The 23,969-nt window shown below is 42.9% G+C and overlaps 1 protein-coding gene across 4 annotated transcripts in view; it reads right to left on the reverse strand.

Annotated features, from left to right (window-relative positions):
* Nucleotides 1–5,422: 5,422 nt before the first annotated feature.
* Nucleotides 5,423–23,969, reverse strand: part of APOO (apolipoprotein O) — a 66,921-nt gene continuing 48,374 nt past the window's right edge. Inside the window, exons 8-9 of one of the 4 annotated variants that reach the window (XM_030934394.1) lie at nucleotides 11,391–11,455; nucleotides 5,423–5,578 (exon numbers count right to left, since the gene is read on the reverse strand). In XM_030934394.1, the coding sequence (XP_030790254.1) occupies nucleotides 11,420–11,455 (36 nt within the window). In that variant the 3' untranslated portion in view covers nucleotides 5,423–5,578; nucleotides 11,391–11,419. Of the gene's footprint in view, nucleotides 5,681–11,390; nucleotides 11,456–16,530; nucleotides 16,837–23,969 lie in introns of those variants that run through there. The other 3 variants (XM_030934392.1, XM_030934391.1, XM_030934390.1) reach the window with 3 other exon arrangements.

Consider the following 23,969-nt stretch of genomic DNA (forward strand, 5'->3'; position numbering starts at 1 on the left):
TTTCATTATTTTTATTTTTGTCAATGTTACATGGGTACAGAGTTTCAAACAATTCTGCTGAGTCTGTTGTGAAAAACAAGTCCCATTGTCTCCTCTCTCCATCCGTTTTCCTTTTTCTTTCTTTTAGTGATAGAGTCTCCCTCTGCGCTGCCCAGAACTCCTCCGCCATCCTTTTCTTACATGCGAATGCTACATAAAAATCCCTTTCTTCCTGTCTTCCTGGGGTTTCAGGAGTGAGTTATGTATGTATTCACACATACCATTACCTGGAGGCCATTCTCTCATAATTTAGAAGGGATATGGGAGATAAATTAAACAGCTGATATTAAAAAGCTGATGCTTTTTCTGTAGTAAACAAAACATTTAAAAATCATCCTCTGACCATACACAAATTGGGGGTTCCTCCTAACAAAATCCCAGTATTATGTCATCTAAGCATTTGAAGGGCTCACTATGACTTCTGAGTGTGGAGAGCAGTCTTTGAATTCTATATTTTTCTCCTTCTTTGTCTTTCCCTTGTTCTTCTATGTGTTCTCTACACCTATCAACAAATCAGCATTGAACAGCAAGTCTCACCAGGCATACCTGAGGGGAGAGAATTTACAGACTGACTATAGGGATACTGAGTCTTAAGACTATTTTTTTTTTTTTTTGAGACGGAGTCTCGCTCTGTCGCCCACCCTGGAGTGCAGTGGCGCGATCTCGGCTCACTGCAACCTCCACCTCCTGGGTTCAAGCGATTCTTCTACCTCAGCCTCCTGAGTAGCTGGGAGTACAGGCACGCACCACAATGCCTAATTTTTGTATTTTTAGTAGAGATGGGGTTTCACCTTATTGGCCAGGCTGATCTGGAACTCCTGACCTTGTGATCCACCTGCCTTGGCCTCCCTAAGCCCTGGGATTACAGGCTTGAGCCACTGCGCCTGGCCTGAGTCTTAAGACTATTTCACAGGTTGCAGGTGGGCAGGAAAAAGAATTACTTCCTTGGCTATTCTTCTGTCTTCCAGAGTCACAGCTAAAGTCCAGCAACAAAACTCTATAGTCAGTTAAGATAAAGGCCCCTACATGTGAAATACAGATGACTTATTCTGCACTGCTAAGTGAATGAAATGTGAAACACCTGCTTATAAAAACAAACTTTTCTTCCACCCAGGCATTTCCTTGGCTATAATTTCATAAACATAATTAAGCCTGAACTTTGGTCACATCTGGAGTTTGACCTAACTGTATACCCTTAGTGTTATGTGTTGGTTAATTACAGGTTGAGCATCCCTACTACGAAAATCTGAAATCCAAAACACTCTGAAATCCAAAGTTTTTTGAACACAGACATGATGCCACAAGTGGAAAATTCCGTTATCTTACCTTGTGTGACAGGTAACAGTTAAAATATAGTGAAAACTGGCCGGGCGCGGTGGCTCACACCTGTAATCCCAGCACTTTGGGAGGCCGAGACGGGCGGATCGCCAGGTCAGGAGATCGAGACCATCCTGGCTAACACGGTGAAACCCGTCTCTACTAAAAATAGAAAAAATTAGCCAGGCATGGTGGCGGGTGCCTGTAGTCCCAGCTACTTGGGAGGCTGAGGCAGGAGAATGGCGTGAACCCGGGAGGCGGAGCTTGCAGTGAGCCGAGACTGCGCCACTGCACTCCAGCCTGGGCAACAGAGTGAGACTCGATGTCTCAAAAAAAAAAAAAAAAAAAAGTGAAAACTGACCAGGTGCGGTAGCTCACGCCTGTAATTCCAGCCCTTTGGGTGGCCGAGGCGGGCCATCACTTGAGGCCAGGAGTTTGAGACCAGCCTAGTGAATATACTGAAACTTTGTCTCTACTAAAAATACAAAAAATTAGCTGGGTGTGGTGGCACATGCCTTTAATCCCAGCTACTAGGGAAGCTGAGACACGAGAATTGCTTGAACCCAGGAGGTGGAGGTTGCAGTGAGCCAAGAGCATGCCACTTTACTCCAGCCTGGGCAACAGAGTGAGACTGTCTAAAAAACAAAACAAAAACTATATATATATATATATATACACACACACACACACACACATACACACACACATATACACACACACACTCAAAACTTTGTTTAGTGCACAAAAGTATTAAAAATATTTTATAAAACTACCTTCACCCTAAGTGTATAAGGTACAAATGAAACAAATGAATTTCATGTTTTAGACTTGGGTCCCATCCCCAAGATATCTCATTATGTATATGCAAATATTCCAAAATCTAAAAAAATTCCAAAATCCAAAATATTTCTGGTCCTAAGCATTTTGGATAAGGGATACTCAACCTGTACTGACTTTAAAGTTGAACATATCAGAAGGGAAACAAAACATCAGACAGGAGAAGGTTTACAGGGTGAAAACCAAAACCTAAAGCAAGTTTCTTTCAACCACTGGTGAATGAAAACATGATTTCCAATACTTACTTTAAATGAAAATCAAGCCATAAGGAGAGTTTAGTCCTACAAATGTACTACCAGTTCCCTGACAGTGGTTTCTGCATTAGACTGGGTTGGTACATTGAATTAAAAAGTGGAAACTTGGGCTGGGCACAGTGGCTCACGCCTGTAATCCCAGAACTTTGGGAGGCTGAGGTGGGTGGATCACCTGAGCTCAGGAATTCCAGACCAGCCTGGGCAACATGGCAATCCCTATCTCTACAAAAAATACAAAAACTAGCGGGGCATGGTGGCATGTGCCTGTGGTCCCAGCTACGCAGGAGGTTAAGGTGGGAGAGGCATCTGAACCCAGGGAGGTCAAGGCTGCAGTGAGCTGTGATCGTGCCGCTCCACTCCAGCCTGGGCAAGAAAGTGAGACCTTGCCTCAAAGAAAAAACAAAACAAAAGACTTTCCAAAATGATGAGTGCAAAGTGTATTCATTAAGATAAGACAAGGTGGAGGCCGGGTGCGGTGGCTCACGCCTGTAATCCCAGCACTTTGGGAGGCTGAGGTAGGAGTTCAGGACCAGCCTGGCCAAGGTGGTGAAACTCCGTCTCTACTAAAAAATACAAAAATTAGCCGGGTGTGGTAGCAGGCACCTGTAATCCCAGCTACTCAGGAGGCTGAGGCAGGAGAACTGCTTGAACCCGGGAGGCGGAGGTTGCAGTGAGCTGAGATCGTGCCACTGCACTCCAGCCTGGGCAACAGAGCAAAACTCCATCTCAAAAAAAAAAAAGACAAGGTGGCCGGGCACGGTGGCTCACGTCCGTAATCCCAGCACTTTGGGAGGCCAAGGTGGATAAATCACTTGAGCTGGGGAGTTCGGGTCCAGCCTGGACAACATAACAAAACCTCATCTCTACAAAAAAATAAAAGATTAGCTGGGTGAGGGGGTGCACACCTATAGTCCCAGCTACTCGGCAGACTAAGGCAGGAGAACTGCTTGAGCCTGGGAGGTCAAGGTTGCAGCAGCTGTGACCATGCATGCCACTGCACTCCAGCCCAGGTGGAAAAAAAGAAAGAGATAAGATGAGGAAAATATAACCCCTATCTATTACTTTTTCTGAATTCAAGGATTCTGAATTATATGTTTAGACTAATAAAAATCAGTAATATTCACTGCATGACCTAATTTTACCTGCCATTGATTTGCTATTTAACCTCGAGCAAGTCATATTTTTCCATTTATATATGTGAGCACAGGCATTTTGCCTACATTTTGAGTTTTTTTTTTTTTTTTGAGACAGGGTCTTGCTCTGTGGTCCAGGCTAGAGTGCAGTGGTGTGATCTTGGCTCAATGCAACCTCCTCCTCCTGGGTTCAAGCTATTCTTGTGCCTCAGCCTCCTGAGTAGCTGGGATTACAGGCACCCGCTATCATGCCCAGCAAGTTTTTGTATTTTTAGTAGAGACAGGGTTTCACTATGTTGGCCAGGCTGGTCTTGAACTCCTGACTTCAAGCAACCCGCCTGCCTTGGTCTCCCAAAGTTACAGGCGTGAGCCATTGCGCCTGGCCTTCTTTCTTTCTTTTTGAGACAGTCTCACTCTGTTGCCTAGGCTGGAGTGCGTGGATTGATCTTGGCTCACTGCAAACTCTGCCTCCTGGGTTCAGGCAATTTTTCTGCCACAGACACCCGAGTAGCTGGGACTACAGGCGTGCACCACCACACCTGGCTAATTTTTGTATTTTTAGTAGAGACAGGGTTTCACCATGTTATCCAGGCTGGTCTCAAACTCCCGGCCTTAAGTGATTCACCCACCTCGGGTGATTACAGGCGTGAGTCACCGTACCTGGCCTAAAATGTTTTAAAGCAATGTTTCAATACTGAGTAAAAAATTTAAAAAGGGAGGTAATATCTTAGATAGGAGGCACTCAAATTATTGATTAATGACCTGAGCATGCTGACGTGTAGGCCATTTCTTCTTAATCTTCTCTAGGTCAGGCAACTGCAAGGAAGAAACTCAAGGAATCGCTACTTTCCAGAGGTGACATGGGAGGCCAAGCCAAATGGAGAAAGCCTGGAACAATAGCATATTTATAATGAGATATAGGCATGGCTTTCATATATTTGGGTGATTGGTACAATAACACAAAAGTACTTTGGCATAAAGGAAATAAAAGACTTCTGGGTGACTATGGAGATCATTCTAGGGACAAATTTGCTTCAGCTCATTAATCTGGTAACAGTGCTGCCACTGTTCCTGCCATTTTGGCTCTCTTAAATATATATAACACGAATATGTGCATGTCCATCTGTGTATTGCTATCTTACTGACTGCTATCAGTTCTGGAAGGTCAACGATTAGGAATTCAATTGATGATACAAGTATACAAGGAAGATTTAGAGTTCCCAAATCTAATTGAAATCTGGAAATTCTAAATTCTCTTTGACATTCTGTTCCCCTGCCATCCTTACTGGCTGGCTGACAAGTCAAAAGAGGCTCCTGCAGTGGGACTACAGCGTTCAATGAGCTGTGCATTCAGGGGCCACAGAGGAGGAAAATACAAGCCATACACATACAGAGAATCCAAACACACACCACATCCCCATTCATCCACTGGCAGAGGACAGAGACCTCTTCATTCTGAATCTCCCACTGGCATTCAAGAATTGCAAGTTCTGTACAAACTAGGAGGTGACAGCCACAATAAGGGGTCACTGTTACTGTTTCCTTTTATATGTCTTTAATCATTGTCAGGGAAACTGTATTACAAGTTTTGGACCTTGTGCTGGTTATTGAAGCATCTCTCGGACTCCAGAGCTACTCTTCTATACTATGTGTTGTGGGGCTCAGACTCTGCAGGCTGCAAGCTGGTACTTCCCTAAGAAGAGTTACCTGTTGTCTCTAACTCACATACACCATCCATACCACACACACACACAAACATGCACCACACACACAAACCATGCATACACACACCATACACACAGGCACCAGATACACTTAGACCGTCACTCAATGATATCGGAATTTTTTTTTAACTTGGGTTTTAATTAGGTACATAAATAGCAACATGAGAACGAGGAGTTCTAAGGCTTGTACATTATCTCTAGGTGAAGGGATTCCAGATTAGTTTGCTTGTAGGATGATATCACAGAAGATAACAGAGGTCTGGTCTAGTTTTTCCTGAAGAAGAAAGCCAATTTAATACATTCAATACTGACTTCTCTGCCATTTTTCTGTAGAAATACTGATTTACTCTATGGAGTTTCCAATGTTTACCTATAACTAAAAGAAGGAAAAGAAAAACATAAGTAAACTGTGCCAGAAAAAATTTTGCATTATGAAAATTCTTCAGACTTAAATAGAGAAACCAGGCCGGGCGCGGTGGCCAATGCCTGTAATCCCAGCACTTTGGGAAGCCGAGGCGGGTCGATCACCTGAGGTCAGAAGTTTGAGATCAGCCTGGCCAACATGGTGAAAGCCCATCTCTACTAAAAATACAAAAAAATTAGCTGGGCATGGTGGCAGGTGCCTGTAATCCCAGCTACTCAGGAGGTTGAGGCAGGAGAATTGCTTGAACCCAGGAGACGGAGGCTGTAGTGAGCTGAGAGCATGCCATTGCACTCCAGCCTGGGCGACAAGGATGAAACTCTGTCTCAAAATAAATAAATAAATAAATAGAGAAACCATAGACAATATTTACATCACCATTATATAACCATAAGAAACATGAGCCAGAGAAAACTGTAATTATTCCCATTTTACAGATAGTTAAACTAAGAATCAGAAAGAAGGCCAACTGTGGTGGCTCACATGTGTAATCCCAGCACTTTAGGAGGCTGAGGCAGGTGGATCATCTGTGGTCCGGAGTTCGAGACCAGCCTGGCTAACATGGTGAAACCCCATCTCTACTAAAAATACAAAAAATTAGCCGGGCATGGTGGTGGGCGCCTGTAATCCCAGCTACTCGGAAGGCTGAGGCAGGAGAATTGCTTGAACCCGGGAGGCAGAGGATACAGTGAACTGAGATTGAGCCATTGCACTCCAGCCTGGGTGACAGAGCAAAACTCTGTCTCAAGAAAAAAAAAAAAAAAAAAAGATTTTGTGTTCCATTAACAGTACATATACTACATTCAGATCCTCAACTGGCTGTGTATCTGAGCGTAATTAGCCAAATGGATGGGTGAATAAAAAAAAAATAAATGTCTAAATGGCACAGTACACATCACATCTGAAGATTAAACAACTACATTTCCATCTATCTGCTGGAAAGCATGATTACATCACCCTCAGTTTGATGTGTAATTTTCCTCACATCACCCTCATCATACTTTTCTGGAACAAAATACACTTATATTCAAAGACATGTCAAAGACAAACCGAGTCTTCTCCAGATTGCTTTTTTCATAATTTTTTTTTGAGATGGAGTCTTGTTCTGTCACCCAAGCTGGAGTGCAGTGGTGCGATCTTGGCTCACTGTAACCTCTGCCTCCCGGGTTCAAGCGATTCTCCTGCCTCAGCCTCCTGAGTAGCTAGGATTACAGGTGCCCGCCACCACGCCCAGCTAATTTTTTATATTTTTGGTAGAGACAGGGGTTTACCATGTTGGCCAGGCTGGTCTCAAACTCCTGACCTCAAGTGATCTGCCTGCCTCAGCTTCTCAAAGTGCTGGGATTACAGCCGTGAGCCATCACGTCTGGCTTTTTTTCATAATTTGTAATGAATATACTCAGCAATTAGAGATTTCTTTTTTTTTTTTTTTTGAGACGGAGTTTCGCTCTTGTTGCCCAGGCTGGAGTGCAGTGGTGTGATCTCGGTTCACCACAACCTCCACCTCCTGGGTTCAAGCGATTCCCCTGTCTCAGTCTCCTGAGTAGCTGGGATTATAGACATGTGCCACCAAGCCTGGCTAATTTTTTGTATTTTTAGTAGAGCTGTGGTGGGGCAGGCTGGTCTCGAACTCCTGACCTGAGGTGATCCGCCTGCCTCAGCCTCCCAAAGTGCTGGAATTACAAGTGTGAGTCACCATGCCTGGTGCAATTAGAGATTTCTAAATATTTTAGAGGCCAGTGACTATTCACTTGATTTTTTAATATACAACCAAAAATTCTTAAACATGTAAACTACTAGCTTATTTTTTTATCTCAGTTTATTAATCTGTTTTTGTCTTCCCTAGGAATTTGATAGATTTATTGCGTTGTTAAAAACTACAAACTGAAAACAACCTATGTTGATAAGGATTAAGTAGATATGGTAGTCCGTACTAGGAAACCATTAAGCAACTAGAGAAGGAATGGGCAGATCTATTAAGTACTGACAGGGAAATATTTACATGATATGTTATATAAAACAAGTTCATTCATTCATTCAACATAGCTTAACATAGTACTGTCTATGGCATTCTTAGCAAAAAAAAAAAATTGAACCTAAGTCCAATTAGGCCTTCGGATCCAACTACAAGTTTATGGGAAATATAGAGAAGAAAGGAACCAAGAGATAAACAGAATGATACTAAATGGATACATTCAGCCACAGCCAGAACATGAGAAATTATTTTTTTCCCCTCCCAGCTCAATCCCTGTAGAACACAGGAAATTCTAAAGGACAAATAAGCCAGGTTTTTCAACAAACGAATAGCAAGGGACAATGAGGGAGCAGAAACTTTTACAGTTTTAAGAGACCTACCAAACACAACAGGCAGATCTTGTTTGGATCCTGGTTCAAACGAACCAACTGTAAAAAGTTATTCATGAAACAACCAGGCAAATATGTACATTGACTGGATACTGGATATTAGATGATGTTAAGGAATTAGTGCTAATTTCTTTCTTTTTTTTTTTTTTTTAAGACGGAGTCTCTCTGTGTTGCCCAGGCTGGGAGTGTGCAGTGGCACGATCTTGGCTCATGTGACCTCTACCTCCCAGGTTCAAGCAATTCTCCTGCTGCAGCCTCCTGAGTAGTTTGAACTACAGGTATGAGCCACCATGCTCGGCCTTAATTTCTCTTTTCTCTTTTTCTTTTTTTTTTTTTTTTTTTTGAGACGGAGTCTCACTCTGTCACCCAGGCTGGAGTGCAGTGGCGTGATCTTGGCTCACTGCAACCTCCACCTTCCGGGTTCAAGCGATTCCCCTGCCTCAGCCTCCTGAGTAGCTGGGACTACAGGCGCACACCACCATGCCTGGCTAATTTTTGTATTTTTAGTAGAGACAGGGTTTCACCATATTGGCCAGGTGGTCTCAAACTCCTGACCTCATGATCCACCCGCCTCAGCTTCCCAAAGTGCTGGGACCACAGGCGTGAGCCACCGCGCCTGGCCCCGGCCTAATTTATTTATGTACGATAATAAAATTACAATTATATGCCTTCAGAAAGTTTTCTGTGCAGCTACTCAGAAGGGTGAAGTGGGAGGATCACTTAAACCCAGGAGTTGAAGTCCAGCCTGGTAATACAGCAAGATCCCATCCCACCAGATAAATAACAGTAAAAAGAAAGTTTTCTGTGAATTTGCAGAACAATATGAGGAATATGATCCCATTTTGTCAAAAAAACGAAAACATGCATGTATGCATGAAAATATTATAAATATACAAATAAATTTATCTAATTTATACATTTTAAATATAAATAAATACATATATATTTGTTTTTGAGACAGGGTGTCACTCTGTTGCCCAGGCTGGAGTGCAGTGGAGTGATCATGGCTCACTGCAACCTGTTTCTCCCAGGCTCAGGTGATCCTCCCACCTCAGCCTCCAAGTAACTGGGACTACAGGTGTTCGTCATCACACTCAGCTAATTTTTTAATTTTTCTATAGAGACAGGGTTTCGCTATATTTCCCAGGCTGTTCTTGAACTGCCAGACTCATGTAATCACCTACCTCGGCCTCCCAAAGCGCTAGGAGTACAGGTATGAGCCACTGCACCCGGCCCATCTATCTATCTATCTATCTATCTATCTATCTATCTATCTATCTATCTATCTATCTATCTATCTATAAGTCTGGAATGATACACCAAACTATTAACAAAAATTACCTCTGGAAACAAGAATAAAGTGGCCAGACATGGTGGCTCATACTGGTAATCCCAGCACTTTGGGAGGCCGAGGCAGGCGGATCACCTGAGGTCAGGAGTTCGAGACCAGCCTGACCAATATGGTAAAACCCTGTCTCTACTAAAAATACAAAATTAGATGGGCATGGTGGTGCATGCCTGTAATCCCAGCTACTTGGGAGGCTGAGGCAGGAGAATCACTAGAACCTGGGAGGCCTCAGAGGCTGCAGTGGGCGAGATTGCACCACCGCACTCCAGCCTGGGCAACAAGAGCGAAACTCCATCTCAAAAAAAAAAAAAAAAAAGAAAAGAAAAGAATAAAGGATAAGACAAGCTTTAAAAATAGTTAGCTAAAAACATTTTTTACAACCAACACGAATCACTTTTACAATTAAAAGCTATACCTCCTCCAATGAAGTTCTAAAAACAATAAAGAATGAAATCAAGGTTGTGTATTACAGCAAGCTGAACTCTGGCGCAGAGTATCTTTGAAAACTGAAAGGGATACTTACCTAATTTCCCTTTATTCTATGTCTTTTTCATTGTCCCTGTACAGAAATATAACCATTCTGGCTGACAAGGATTTAAAAAAATGAGAGAAATATAACCATATTAAAAGTCAAGTCCCTAGAGGACATGTGTCACTCTGTGGCTGCTCACCCTCTAGTCATCCTTCTAATGGCACATCCCATGCATAACTGGCAGATATGCATTCCCATGCATTCACCAGAGATACTGATTCTGGGGTGGCCTTTGCCTTTTACCAACTCCCCGGGTAATAGTTTGTATCTGAGAACCTACTGATTTTGGGTTACTGTATGAACGGCTATGCAGTGAAAGAGGAACTGGATTTGTTTTCTGTGGCCACTAAGGAGACATATTTTTGCTTAGCAGAAGAAAGAGCTTCCAAAAAATCAGAATTGTCCCAGGATGGCTGCCCCATGGGGTGAGTTTCCCATCAGTGCTGGTGTAAAAGGAGGAACATACAGGGCTTCAGGGGAGTCTGTTTGAGGCTGGGGGTTGGGCCAGATAACCACTTTCAAATTCTCAGTTTATGTGACTCTTTGGGTCTCCAAAAATATAAAGAAAGCTTGAAGAAAAAAACGTTCAAACTCAGGGTTTTCCTAAATTTTAAGTAGGGGCCATGATTTACAATAAATGTAACACCAATTTTCAAAAAACTTTCTGATTATAAAACACATATTCATTGCAGAAAATTTTTAAAATACAGAAAGTTATAAAGAAGAAAAAATATAAAAATCATCATACCACTGAAAGATATACACTTTCTGTTGTATCTCCTGGCTTCATCCCCTCTATAAACATATCACACTACCTTTTTTCATTTAACAATAATTGTGCACATGTTCCCATGCAATTAAATACTGTAGAAACAGAATAATAATATTCCACTTTATGGATATACCATAATTAAGCCATTTTCCTATAGTTGAATATCTAGGTTGTTTCCAATTTCAATTATAGTCTTCTAATTACCAGGAAATCACAAGTGTTATTACACAATTTTTCATATATACACAAACAATATAACTACTGTTTTGAGCCTCTGTGTAACTGTCATGCATTCCAGTGTACACTGAGTATTAGATAAATACAAGTGTACTTACTATAATAAAGTGTTGTTTGAAAAAAATAAACCTAAGGAATAATGACACTTTCCAACTGTTTGAAATACATTTGTAGACAAATCCCAACTGTCTGATTCTAGCTTGTCTAAAAAACCCAGGTAACATCAGTGGAACAAACCCAAATATATAAGTCACAGCATTTAAGCCCAGAAATTAAAGATGGAAGAAAATATGACCCTTATGTTTTCACATCAAGTTGAAACTGTTACAATTAAATGAAATTAATTAAACACAACTCATTTCAGCTGGCACTACAATGCTGAAAACAATCACAGAGATTTCTTGTTCTTTACCTGATTAAGATGGCAGAGCAATGAGCTTTCTACTTAGTTCCAGGTGAATTCTTCACATTTCCTGGCTTTTAAAACAAAAGAAAGAGCTTGAATGCAGTTTGAAAAGAAACAGTGCAACTCCTTAGTGTCCTGAGTATTTGGCTGAACATGAACATTAAAAATTATTAGGCGGGACAGGGTCAAACTATTTTATTGAGGACTTGGGGGGTTGTTGAAGAAAGGCTGAGGAGGACAATGAGATTCCACATTCTCGCAGTTGCCGACCATTAAATATTATTATATTGCAAAGTGATCCATCTCTCAGTAAATTGAAGAAGTTACTAGGGCTCTCTGAGGGCCCTGCTGTAGAATGACTTGGGCAGAGAGAGCAGGAAATAAAGCGCCATTAATCCTCATTATGCAGATTCAGCCAAACAGTTGATTCTATTTAAAAAAAATCAATATATCGTCCTATTTTATTTCCCGAAATAAAGGTTTTACACCTACGGGAAGGCTTCCTGTAGGTATTTACTCCATGCATTATTCACCATTATCCACCATAGAAGCCAATCCACAAAACATGTTTACTGTGAAAGAAGTTAGACCACACCCATTCTGCCTAGTGGCCATCCGGGAACATATAATTAGGTCATGTAATCCATAAGAAGCAGTGTAAGAAAAGCTTGTAGTGGGAAAAGTTCACGTGCTAAACTTTTAAGGCCTTACTTTCTTTTCTATATGTTTTTTAGACTTTAATTCTCAAAACACATTAATAGAGATCAGATGGCAGTGTGAAAAACAGGAGGCTGCAGCTGGGTGGCCTACAGGGCTATGATTCTGTTGTATAGACTTGGAGCAGTTTCTCCTGGTGCCCCTCTTTCAGTTATTAATGGGTGAAGGAAGGGGAAAAGGTGACAAAGCAGGAGCACATGACTAACCCTGTCATTTCAGAGCACGGTTTCTAGGCAACTTTGGGGCTCCCTGGAGTGGCTGAGAACTGGTCTATAAGTACTGTTTTATACCCGTTGTCCCAGCATAATTAATAGTGTCCCCTTTCACTCTCAAGAGTATCCCGGTTTGCTGGGTGTGTTGGCTCACGCCTGTAATCCCAGCACTTTGGGAGGCCAAGGTGGGAGGATCCATTGAGCCTAGGAGTTCAAGACCAGCTTGGGCAATATTAAAAAAAAAAAAAAAAGTTTAAAAAAAAATGAGGCCGGGCGCGGTGGCTCAAGCCTGTAATCCCAGCACTTTGGGAGGCCGAGACGGGCGGATCACGAGGTCAGGAGATCGAGACCATCCTGGCTAACACGGTGAAACCCCGTCTCTACTAAAAAATACAAAAAACTAGCCGGGCGAGGTGGCGGGTGCCTGTAGTCCCAGCTACTTGGGAGGCTGAGGCAGGAGAATGGCGTAAACCCGGGAGGCGGAGTTTGCAGTGAGCTGAGATCTGGCCACTGCACTCCAGCCTGGGTGACAGAGCAAGACTCCTTCTCAAAAAAAAAAAAATAAATAAATAAATAAAAAAATAAAAATAAAAAAAAATGAATATCCTGGTTTTGATGATAAAGTATATGGTTACCACATCCGCTTGATTATGGAGTTCTGGGAAACAAGGCCATACGAACTGCTTGGTGGACCAATGATCAACAGACAATTCTCAGCTCTACCTGACGTTCTGAACAGGAGTGCTACAGGACTGAGAATCTGCGCCCTTCTCCTCCTCCAGAGCCACTCCCCACCCCGCCTCCTCACATGCATGCACACAAGCGAACACACATACCCATATGTGAACACACACCCACCTACACCCCAGAGGCCTTTTTGCTGTTGCTTGAAATTGCCAAACTCCCTATTGGGACAAGACTTTTGCAAAATATACCCCTTGACCAAGACCAGTCAATCCCAATTTTTGCCTAGCTAAATGTTATTCATCCTTTACATCGAGGCTTTCTTTGTACCCTGTCCTTCAATTTTGCAGAATCTTCCATTCCCTTTCATAGCACTCATGTACTTCCTGATTGTATCATTATTTCTTTCATGTTTGAGTCCTTCATTAATCTGTAAGCTTCATGAGGGCACACTATCCCTAGGGCCTCCTAGCACATACTATTCAAATATTTGTTGCATAAACAAATCGAAAGCCAGGGGCAGTGGCTCACATCTGTAATCCCAGCACTTCAGGAGGCCGAGGCAAGTGGATTACTTGAGCCCAGGAGTTCAAGATCAGCCTGGGCAACGTGCTGAAATCCTGTCTCTACAAAAAAATACAAAAATTAGCCAGGTGGGATGACACATGCTTGTGGTCCCAGCTACTCAGGAGGCTGAGGTGGGAGGATCATTTAAGCCAAGGAATTTGAGGCTGCAGCAAGTTGTAACTGCACCACTGCACTACAGCTTGGGCAACAGAGTGGGACCCTGTCTCAAAACAAACAAATGGAATGCGGTAGAACTTAGAGATCTGATGACTGTAAAAAAGTTTGGGTTTCTATTTTCTTAACACGTTCATGAACACGAATAACACTTTCTGTTAGCAAAATTAAAACTTTAAAAAAATCAAAACACTGATTTCTAATTAGTATGACTGCTATGTGAAGGCTGATTGCCAGCCAAACCTTTGAGGTACACCAGCCTACTGAAATGTCTGGGTCCCTCACCAGATTAATGAAGAACAAGAAGAGAGAAAAAAAGGCTTATGAGAGCCAGCGAGATAATCATGTCCAACAATTGGGTCTGGCATAAAAACAAGGTGGTTCTCAGCAGGGCGCAGTGACTCACACCTGTAATCCCAGCACTTTGGGAGGCCGAGGTGGGCGGATTACCTCAGGTTGGGAGTTCGAGACCAGCCTGAACAACAGGGAGAAACTCCAACTCTACTAAAAATACAAAATTAGCAGGGCATGGTGGCACATGCCTGTAATCCCAGCTACTCGGGAGGCTGAGGCAAGAGAATCGCTCGAACCCAGGAGGCGGAGGTTGCAGTGAGCCGAGATCGCGCCACTGCACTCCAGCCTGGGCAACAAGAGCGAAACTCCATCTCAAAAACAAACAAACAAAAAAACAAGGTAGTTCTCTACCTAAATATAGTTTAGGTCTGAATTAGCATACTGCTTGCCAAATACTTCCAATGATAATCTTATATATTCTACTATCTATACTCGCCAGTACCTCAATCTCAAAAAAAAAATAAGATGCTAAATTCACAAGCTTTTTTATCTTTTGGACAATAAGAAAATGAGCACACAAAAGCATTCTTCTGATTCGGGAAAACAACTTTGTTGCTAGGAAAATTTCCTTGTTTGGTTACATATCACTTATAGTATAACAAAACATCACAGTCCAATATCTCATTAAAAAAACATTGAGCCCCTCCACCACCCTATTACAAATCAGATCTCTCTTGACACAGAACTCCATGATCTCAGACAAAACAACATTCTGACTTCAAAAAACAGTTCGTGATTTAGCACAACCCAGAAATCAATTTTTTTTTGCATTTTCAGACAGAGAAACAGTTTTATCTAGAATATTTTGTAACTTAACCATTTTAATACATATCTGATTTCAGTTTTTATTTTCTTACCACGTCCATGAACACAAATGACAATTTTTTTTCTTTTGAGACAGAGTTTCCCTCTGTCACCCAGGATGGAGTGCAGTGGTGCAATCTCAGCTCATGTAACCTCCACCTCCTGGGTTCAAACGATTCTCCTACCTCAGCCTCCCGAGTAGCTGGGATTACAGGCGCGCACTACTACACCCAGCTAATTATTATAGTTTTAGTGGAGACAGGGTTTCACCATGTTGGCCAGGCTGGTCTCGAGCTCCCGACCACAGGTGATTCGCCTGCCTCAGCCTACAAAGCGCTGGGATTACAAGCGTGAGCCACCGTGCCTGGCCACAAATGACAATTTCTGCTAGCAAAACTGAAACTTTTTAAGAAAATCAAGACACTGATTTCTAATTAGTATGCCTGCCATGTGAAGGCTGATTGCCAGCCAAACCTTTGAGGTACAGCAGCCTACTGAAATGTCTGACTCCCTCACCAGTTGAATTATTTTCAACAATTACTTAACTTCTCCAAAATGCAGTTTCCTCACTTATAAATGGGGATAATAGAACCCACCTCAAAGACTCTTCCTGAGCAAAGAGCTTAGCGCAAAGGGCCAAGCTCACAGCAAGTAAGTGCTCAATAAACATTATCTATCCTATATGGTAGGCCACTTTATTTTTTATTTATTTATTTTTTTTTGAGACGGAGTCTGGCTCTGTTGCCCAGGCTGGAGTGCAGTGGCCGGATCTCAGCTCACTGCAAGCTCCGCCTCCCAGGTTTACGCCATTCTCCTGCCTCAGCCTCCCGAGTAGCTGGGACTACAGGCGCCCGCCACCTCGCCCGGCTAGTTTTTTGTATTTTTTAGTAGAGACGGGGTTTCACCGGGTTAGCCAGGATGGTCTCGATCTCCTGACCTCGTGATCCGCTCGTCTTGGCCTCCCAAAGTGCTGGGATTACAGGCTTGAGCCACCGCGCCCGGCCACTTTATTTTTTGGATGAAGAAAATAAAAGGTAAGGATAAATGGCCTGTTAAAGATCCCAACAAAATTCTAGTTTACTGGATGAGTAGGCAGAATAATGGCCCCTCAAAGATGTCTTCTATTTCTGGAACCTGTGACTGTTACCTTACACGGCAAAAGGAAATTAAGGTTGCATTGGAATTAAGTTTACTAATCAGTTGCCCTTAAAATAGTGAGATGATCTTGGATTATCTGGGTGGGCCTGATTCAAGCATATGAGTGCCTGTAGTCTAAGAGGGAGGCAGAAGAAGGGGTCAGAGGGGGGACCTGCAAAGGACTTGCTGCAGGCTTTGACAATAGAGGAAGGAAGCTGGAAACAGCCCTCAGCCAGCAAAACAGACCTTGGTCCTACAACCTCGAGGAACTGAGTTCTGTCAACAATCTAAATGATCAGGAAAGAAATTCTCCCCTAGGGCCTCAAGAAAGGAACGCAACCCTGCTGATACCTTGATTTAGAATTGAACTTCTGACCTACAGAACTAAGATAATCATTTGCATTACTTTCAGCCTGTAAATTTGCAGTCATTTATTTTGGCACCAATGGAAAACTAAAACAATGACATAAGAACTCCTGACTACAGGGTATGGTTCCATTTTCTATTAGTGGACATTATCTTCTCAGGCAGAAGCGAAAATGTGCAGTATCACATGAGTGGTGGTTAATGACTATCATGTGGCTAGAGTCCATCCATTGCATATGTTCCTCACACAGATAACCTTACTTAATCCTCAAAACAGCTCCAGGAGGGACTATGCCAGTTCCCACAGTGCTGGAGTAACTTCCCAAGGTTTCAGGGCTAGTTAGAGGCAATGGTGGGGTAGGAGTCTGGTGCTCTTGCTCCTCAGTCCACTGGACAACGCTGTATCCTGCCCACTGATACCAGTAGTGCATTCCTTTCTAAGGAAGAGATGACAATTATTACTCAGGATTTCTAACTTTTCGTTTTGCTAAATAACGGTGTTTTCTAAAAAGAAAGAAAAAATCATTTCAAAATCATTTCCTAATACCTGTAGTTCTTAGAATTTTAGACAGCAAAAAATTACAAAGAACACAAATTCATAACTTTGTGGAAAACCCATCAAGCTGTCATTTTAAAAAAAATACAGTGGTAAGAATACTTAACATGACATCTGCCCTCTTGGCAGATTTTTAAGCGTACAATACAGCACTGTTACCTATAGGCACGATGTTGTGCAAGGGGTCTCTAGAACTTATTCTCCTTGCTTGACTAAAACTTTGTTGATTACCAACTCCCTATTTCTCCCTCCCCCAATCCCTGGCAATTGCCATTCTATTCTCTGCCTCTATGAGTTTGACTATTTTAGATACCTGATACAAGTAGAATCATGCAGCATTTGTCCTTCTGTGACTAGCTTACTTCAAAGATGAACATTTTAAAACCACATGACTTACTTTCAGCCAAACTTTGCTGTGTTTAGAGAGCCGAGGAATTTCTAATGGAGGAAGAAAAAGCAGTGCATGTTTACTCAGGGTGGTGGTTGCTGCTTCCCTTTCATTTTCCTGCTGAGCCAGCAAGGGCCTGAATAAAACTATTAACAGCTCAGCTTTAGAAGTTCTGCTCAGTTTTCATGGCCAGGCGCGGTGGCTCAAGCCTGTAATCCCAGCACTTTGGGAGGCCGAGACGGGCGGATCACGAGGTCAGGAGATCGAGACCATCCTGGCTAACACAGTGAAACCCCGTCTCTACTAAAAAGTACAAAAAACTAGCCGGGTGAGGTGGCAGGCGCCTGTAGTCCCAGCTACTCGGGAGGCTGAGGCAGGAGAATGGCGTAAACCCGGGAGGTGGAGCTTGTAGTGAGCTGAGATCCGGCCACTGCACTCCAGCCTGGGCGACAGAGCCAGACTCCGTCTCAAAAAAAAAAAAAAAAAAAAAAAGAAGTTCTGCTCAGTTTTCATGTTGGTAACAGGTTTATGCTTCTTTATTAATTTTCTGCCCTTTAAATAATTAGTGTTGGCCTTTAACAGTCATTCTACAATTCTGTGATAGTAATTTGTTGCATTAAAAAAAAAAGATAGTGAAAAACTAAAATATGATATTTATTGAGACATACTGCTGTGTTTAGCTAATTATATATAAGACAACTCTAGGCTGGGTGCGGTGGCTCACACCTGTAATCCCCTTTGAGGCCGAGGCAGGGGGATCACCTGAGGCCAGGAGTTTGAGACCAGCCTGGCCAACATGGCAAAACCCCGTCTCCACTAGAAGCACACAAAAAAATTAGCCAGGTGTAACAGTGAATGCCTGGAATCCCAGCAACTTGGAAGGCTGAGGCGGAAGAATCGCTTGAACCCAGAAGGCGGAGGTTGCAGTGAACCAAGATGGTGCCATTGCACTCTAGCCCAGGTGATAGAGCGAGACTCCATCTCAAAAAAAAAAAGACAACTCTAGTCGGGTGCAGTGGCTCACGCCTGTAGTCCCAACACTTCGGGAGGCTGAGGTGGGTGGATCACTTAAGGTCAGGAGCCCAGGACCAGCCTGGCCAAGATGGTGAAACCCCGTCTCTACTAAAAATACAAAAATTAGCCGGGTGTGGTGGTGCATGCCTATAATCCCAGCTACTCGGGAGGCTGAGGTAGGAGAATTGCTTGAACCCAGGAGGTGAAGGGTGCAGTAAACGAGATCACACCACTGTATCACTGCACTTCACCCTGGGCTATAAAGCAAGACTCCGTCTCAAAAAAAAAAAAAAAAAAAGATAACTGTAAAGAGCCATCTGTGACCCTGAGGACTGACACGTACAACTGGCCTTCATCTCTGATACTGAGACCTTGGGTTAGGACTATTCTGAAAGGGTTTCACATTAGCAATGGACAATCAATAAATATTTCATGCTTTTATTAAGCTCCTAGAGTCAAAGAGTGAAAACCATAATGGAAAACGGTCAATAAATCAACAAGAAGAACTTCTGATCATCGAGACACCAAAACTGAAAAGACAAGTCATATTGAGAAAAGACATCTACAAACATCTGGCCGAAACTATTAATATCTAGGAAAAAAAATAAAGAACCCTTATAAATCAATAAGGGACAAATGACCCATACAAAAAGTGGCCAAAAGACATGAACAGGCATTTCAAGAAGAAGTCAATAAACCTGTGAAAAAATGCTCAACCTCATTAGTAATCAGGGCAATGTAAATGAAAACCACGATGTGAAATTCTGGGAACATCTTCACATGCTAGATAGTGAGGTAACTATCCAGACTACTTGGGTCACGTCAAGAGGACTCAGAGCCAACTTCCACTAACAAAATGGGACAGTTTGAACTTGAATAAGACCAAGAATTACAAAGCATTCAAAACTATCAAATATGTTTAAATCTATAAACCCATAATGATTTTTAATTTATTTATTATTTTAAGAAACAGTCTCAGCCAGGCATGGTGGCTCACGCCTGTAATCCCAGCACTTTGGGAGGCTGAGGCAGGCAGATCACGAGGTCAGGAGATCGAGATCATCCTGGCTAACACGGTGAAACCCCGACTCTACTAAAAATACAAAAAAATTAGCCAGGCATGGTGGCGGGCGCCTGTAGTCCCAGCTACTCGGGAGGCTGAGGCAGGAGAATTCACGCCATTCTCCTGCCTCAGCCTCCCGAGTAGCTGGGACTACAGGTGCATGCCACCACGCCTGGCTAATGTTTTTATATTTTTAATAGAGACAGGGTTTCACCGTGTTAGTCAGGATGGTCTTGATCTCCTGACCTTGTGATCTGCCTGCTTCGGCCCCTCAAAGTGCTGGGATTACAGGCGTGAGCCACCGTGTCTGGCCCTATTTTTTTGAGACAAAATCTCCCTCTGTCACCCAGGCTGGAGTTCAGTGACGCGATCTTGGCTCACTGCAACCTCCACCTCCCAGGTTCAAGTGATTCTCCAGCCTTAGCCTCCCGAGTAGCTGGGACTACAGGTGCGTGCCACCACACCTGGCTAATTTTTTATTTTTAGTAGAGATGGGGTTTTACCATGTTGGCCAGGCTGGTCTTGAACTCCTGACCTCAGGTGATCCGCCCACCTTGGCCTGCCAAAGTGCTGGGATTACAGGCATGAGCCACCGCACTTGGCCGATATTTTTAAGGAAAAACTAACAGGTGATCTTCTGAGGAAAGGGAATGAATTCATTATTTTGAAACTGGATAAATAAGAGAAAAAAAATCAAGTAATTATCTTGTTTTTCCTATATAAACTATAACCGGGTAACTAGTAGATAAGGGGTTCTTTATCAAAATATTTCAGCTAATATGAAAAAATGAAACAACAGAAGTAAAATATCACCATTTTCTTTTTTTTGAGACAGTCTTGTTCTGTCACCCAGGCTGGAGTGTGGTGGCACGATCTTGGCTCACTGCCACCTCTGCCTCGCAGCTTCAAGCAATTCTCCTGACTCAGTCTCCTGAGTAGCTGGGACTACAGGCACGTGCCACCATGTGTGGCTAATTTTTTTTTTTTTTTTTTTGAGATGGAGTCTTGCTCTGTCCCCCAGGCTGGAGTGCAGTGGTACGATCTCAGCTCACTGCAAGCTCCGCCTCCTGGGTTCACACCATTCTCCTGCCTCAGCCTCCCGAGTACCTGGGACTACAGGTGCCTACCACCACGCCTGGCTAATTTTTTGCATTTTTAGTAGAGACAGGATTTCACTGTGTTAGCCAGAATGGTCTCAATCTCCTGACCTCGTGATCCATGTGCGGCTAATTTTTTTTGTATTTTTAGTAGAGCTGGGGTTTCACCATGTTGGCCAGACTGGTCTTTAACTCCTGATTTCAAGTGATCTACCCTCCTCAGCCTCCCAAAGTGTTGGGATTACAGGTGTGAGCCACTGCACCCGGCCAGTATCACCATTTCTATCCCCCAAAGATTCAATGGGTCTAGGCATTGAGCATCCACAGCTGCTAAAACAAATAAAAAACCAGCTGCTAAAACAAATAAAAAACAAAGCAAAAACCAGACATATGTGCCTATGTGGATCTAGAGCCTTGCCAAAAGAATCAAACAGGATCTGGATCAAGTAGCCTGTGGATCCAGCTGCCAATGTGCAGCAAGTACAGAGAACACGTTAAACTACAGCATAAACGTGTGCAAAACCCAAACTGTTAGAAACTCCATAGGTGAAATGTGCCAGATTGTTTTAACAGATAAACTGTAAGGAAGTCAACTCCAAAATATGGAAGGGGAGCCTGTAGATGAAGAGAGACTTAAAAAGAAAGAAAGAAAAAGAAAGAAAGAAAAAAAAAATAGGCCGGGCATGGTGGCTCACGCCTGTAATCCCAGCACTTTGAGAAGCTGAGGCAGGTGGATTGCCTGAGGTCAGGAGTTTGAGACCACCTGACCAATATGGTGAAACCCTGTCTCTACTAAAAATACAAAAATTAGCCAGGTACAGTGGTGTGCGCCTGCGGTCCCACCTACTCTCGAGGCTGAGGCAGAATTGCTTGAACCCAGGAGGCAGAGGTTGCAGTGAGCCGACATCATGCCACTGCACTCCAGCCTGGGCGACAGAGTGACACTCTATCTCAAAAAAAAAAAAAAAAAAAAAAAAAAAATCAAGAGTTGTTTAAGGCAAGTACATTATTGGGGCAACTAGGGAAATTTGAACATGGGCTATATATTATATAACATTTGTGTAAATAATGAAGTGTCAACTTTCCTGAGTACAATAACGGTATTGTGATTATATAAATGAATGTCCACGTTCTTTGGAAATACATGCTGAATTAGATACAAATGGAAAATGCAATGATATCTACAATTAATTCTCAAATGGTTCAGGAAAATAAAATATACTCGTGTGTATTAACACCATGCATAGGTGAAAAAACAGATTATGCAAATGTAGCAAATGTTAGTGAATCTAAGTGAAAGGTATATTCATTGTACTAGTCCTGCACCTGATCTGTAGTTTTAAAATTTTCTCAAAATGAAAACTGGGAAATAAAGTAAAGCCACATACACATATACTCCACAATGAAAAACTCTTTTAAAGTCACCAGACTGGCAAAAATGGAAACAATTACTTGGCATCATCTAGTAAAACTGAAGATATGCAGACCCTATGAATCAGGAACCCTGGTCTAGAAAAACTGTTCACAAATTATGAAGCCATGCTGTGTTGTAATAGTAATATACTGAAACCCACCCAAGGAGCCACCAACATGGGTATTTTCCCATAAAGAAAATATGACCAGGCACGGTGGCTCATGCCTGTAATCCCAGCACTTTGGGAGGCCGAGGAAGGCGGATCACCTGAGGTTAGGAGTTTGAGACCAGCCTGACCAACATGGTAAAACCCTGTCTCTACTAAAAAGACAAAAATTAGCCAGGGATGGTGGCGCATGCCTGTAGTCCCAGCTACTTAGGAGGCTGAGGTGGGAGAATTGTTTGAACCCAGCAGGCGGAAGTTGCAGTGAGTCATGATTGCACCACTGCACTCCAGCCTGAGCAACAGAGTGAGACTCCATCTATTAAAAACAAAAACAAAAACAAAACAAAACAAAACAAAAACACAAAGAAAACAGTCTACAGCAGTGAAAATGAATGTACTACTGCCATACATAACCCATAAACAAAATGTTAAGGGAACAAAACAAGTTGCAAAACAATATGTAGTAAGACCCATCTAGATAAACTTATATAATATGTTTATTTAGACTTAAATTTGGTATGTTTTTATAAAGGCAAAACCAGGCAGGCTCAACTACAGTATTTCAGAATATATACATATATGGTTAAACTGGAAGAAAAGTTCAAAGAAAAACAAGGGGATAAAATAAAATTCCAGATAGTGGTTCCCTCTGGGGAGACTTGGGGGTGAGGGGACCCATGGAAGCCTTGAAAGGCATTGGTAATTTCCTTTTTTTTTTTTTTTTGAGATGGAGGCTTGTTCTGTCGGCCAGGCTGGAGTGCAGTGGCGCGATCTTGGCTCACTGCAACCTCTACCTCCCGGGTTCAAGCAATTCTCTGCCTCAGCCTCCCGAGTAGCTGGGATTACAGACACCCACCACCACGCCTGGATAATTTTGTTGTATTTTTAGTAGAGATGGGTTTTCACCATGTTGTCCAGGCTGGTCTTGAACTCCTGACCTCGTGATCCACCTGCCTCGGCCTCTCAAAGTGCTGGGATTACAGGCCTGAGCCACTGCTCCCGGCCAATTGTTTGTGTTCTATTCATGTAACAGATGTACTGGCTTTTGGTTGTACATAGTCAGAGAAATTGTGGACACTGTGTTTAAAACAGGGCGCTGGCCAGGTGTGGTGGCTCATGCCTGTAATCCCAGCACTTTGGGACATGGAGACGGGTGGATCACTTGAGCCCAGAAGTTTGAGACCAGCCTGGACAACATGGCGAAACCCCGTCTCTACTGAAAGCACAAAAATTAGCCAGGCATGGTGGCACGCACCTGTAATCCCACCTACTTGGGAGGCGGAGGCACAAGAACCACTTGAACCCGGGAGGTGGAGGTTACAGTGAGCTGAGATTGTGCCACTGCACTCCAGCCTGGGCGAAGGCAGGGAGGCTGAGGCAGGCAGATCACGAGGTCAGGAGATCAAGACCATCCTGGACAACATGATGAAACCCCATCTCTACTAAAAACACTAAACCCCGTCTCTACTAAAAATTAGCCAGGCATGGTGCCATGCACCTGTAATCCCTGCTACTTGGGAGGCTGAGGCAGGAGAATGGCTTGAATCCGGGAGGCGGAGGTTGCAGTGAGTTGAGATCGTGCCACTGCACCCCAGCCTGGGCCACAGAGCAAGACTCTGTCTCAAAAAACAAACAAACAAACAAACAAAATATATATATATATATATGAATTAGATGATACCTAATTGAGACTGGTACTTAAAGCCGGACTTGAAAACCAACTCCCTTGAAACAAGCTAAGAAACAAAAAAGTCTCCTTCACGAAGTGTCCCTTAATTCCCCTCAATGAAGACAAGATATCTTCATCCAAAAATCATACCTTTTTTTCTGCGCCTTTCTTCTGGCATTTATCACATTTTATCTTGTATTTTG

The sequence above is a fragment of the Rhinopithecus roxellana genome, chromosome 7 (assembly GCF_007565055.1).
Source record: "Rhinopithecus roxellana isolate Shanxi Qingling chromosome 7, ASM756505v1, whole genome shotgun sequence".
Taxonomy (NCBI): domain Eukaryota; kingdom Metazoa; phylum Chordata; class Mammalia; order Primates; family Cercopithecidae; genus Rhinopithecus; species Rhinopithecus roxellana.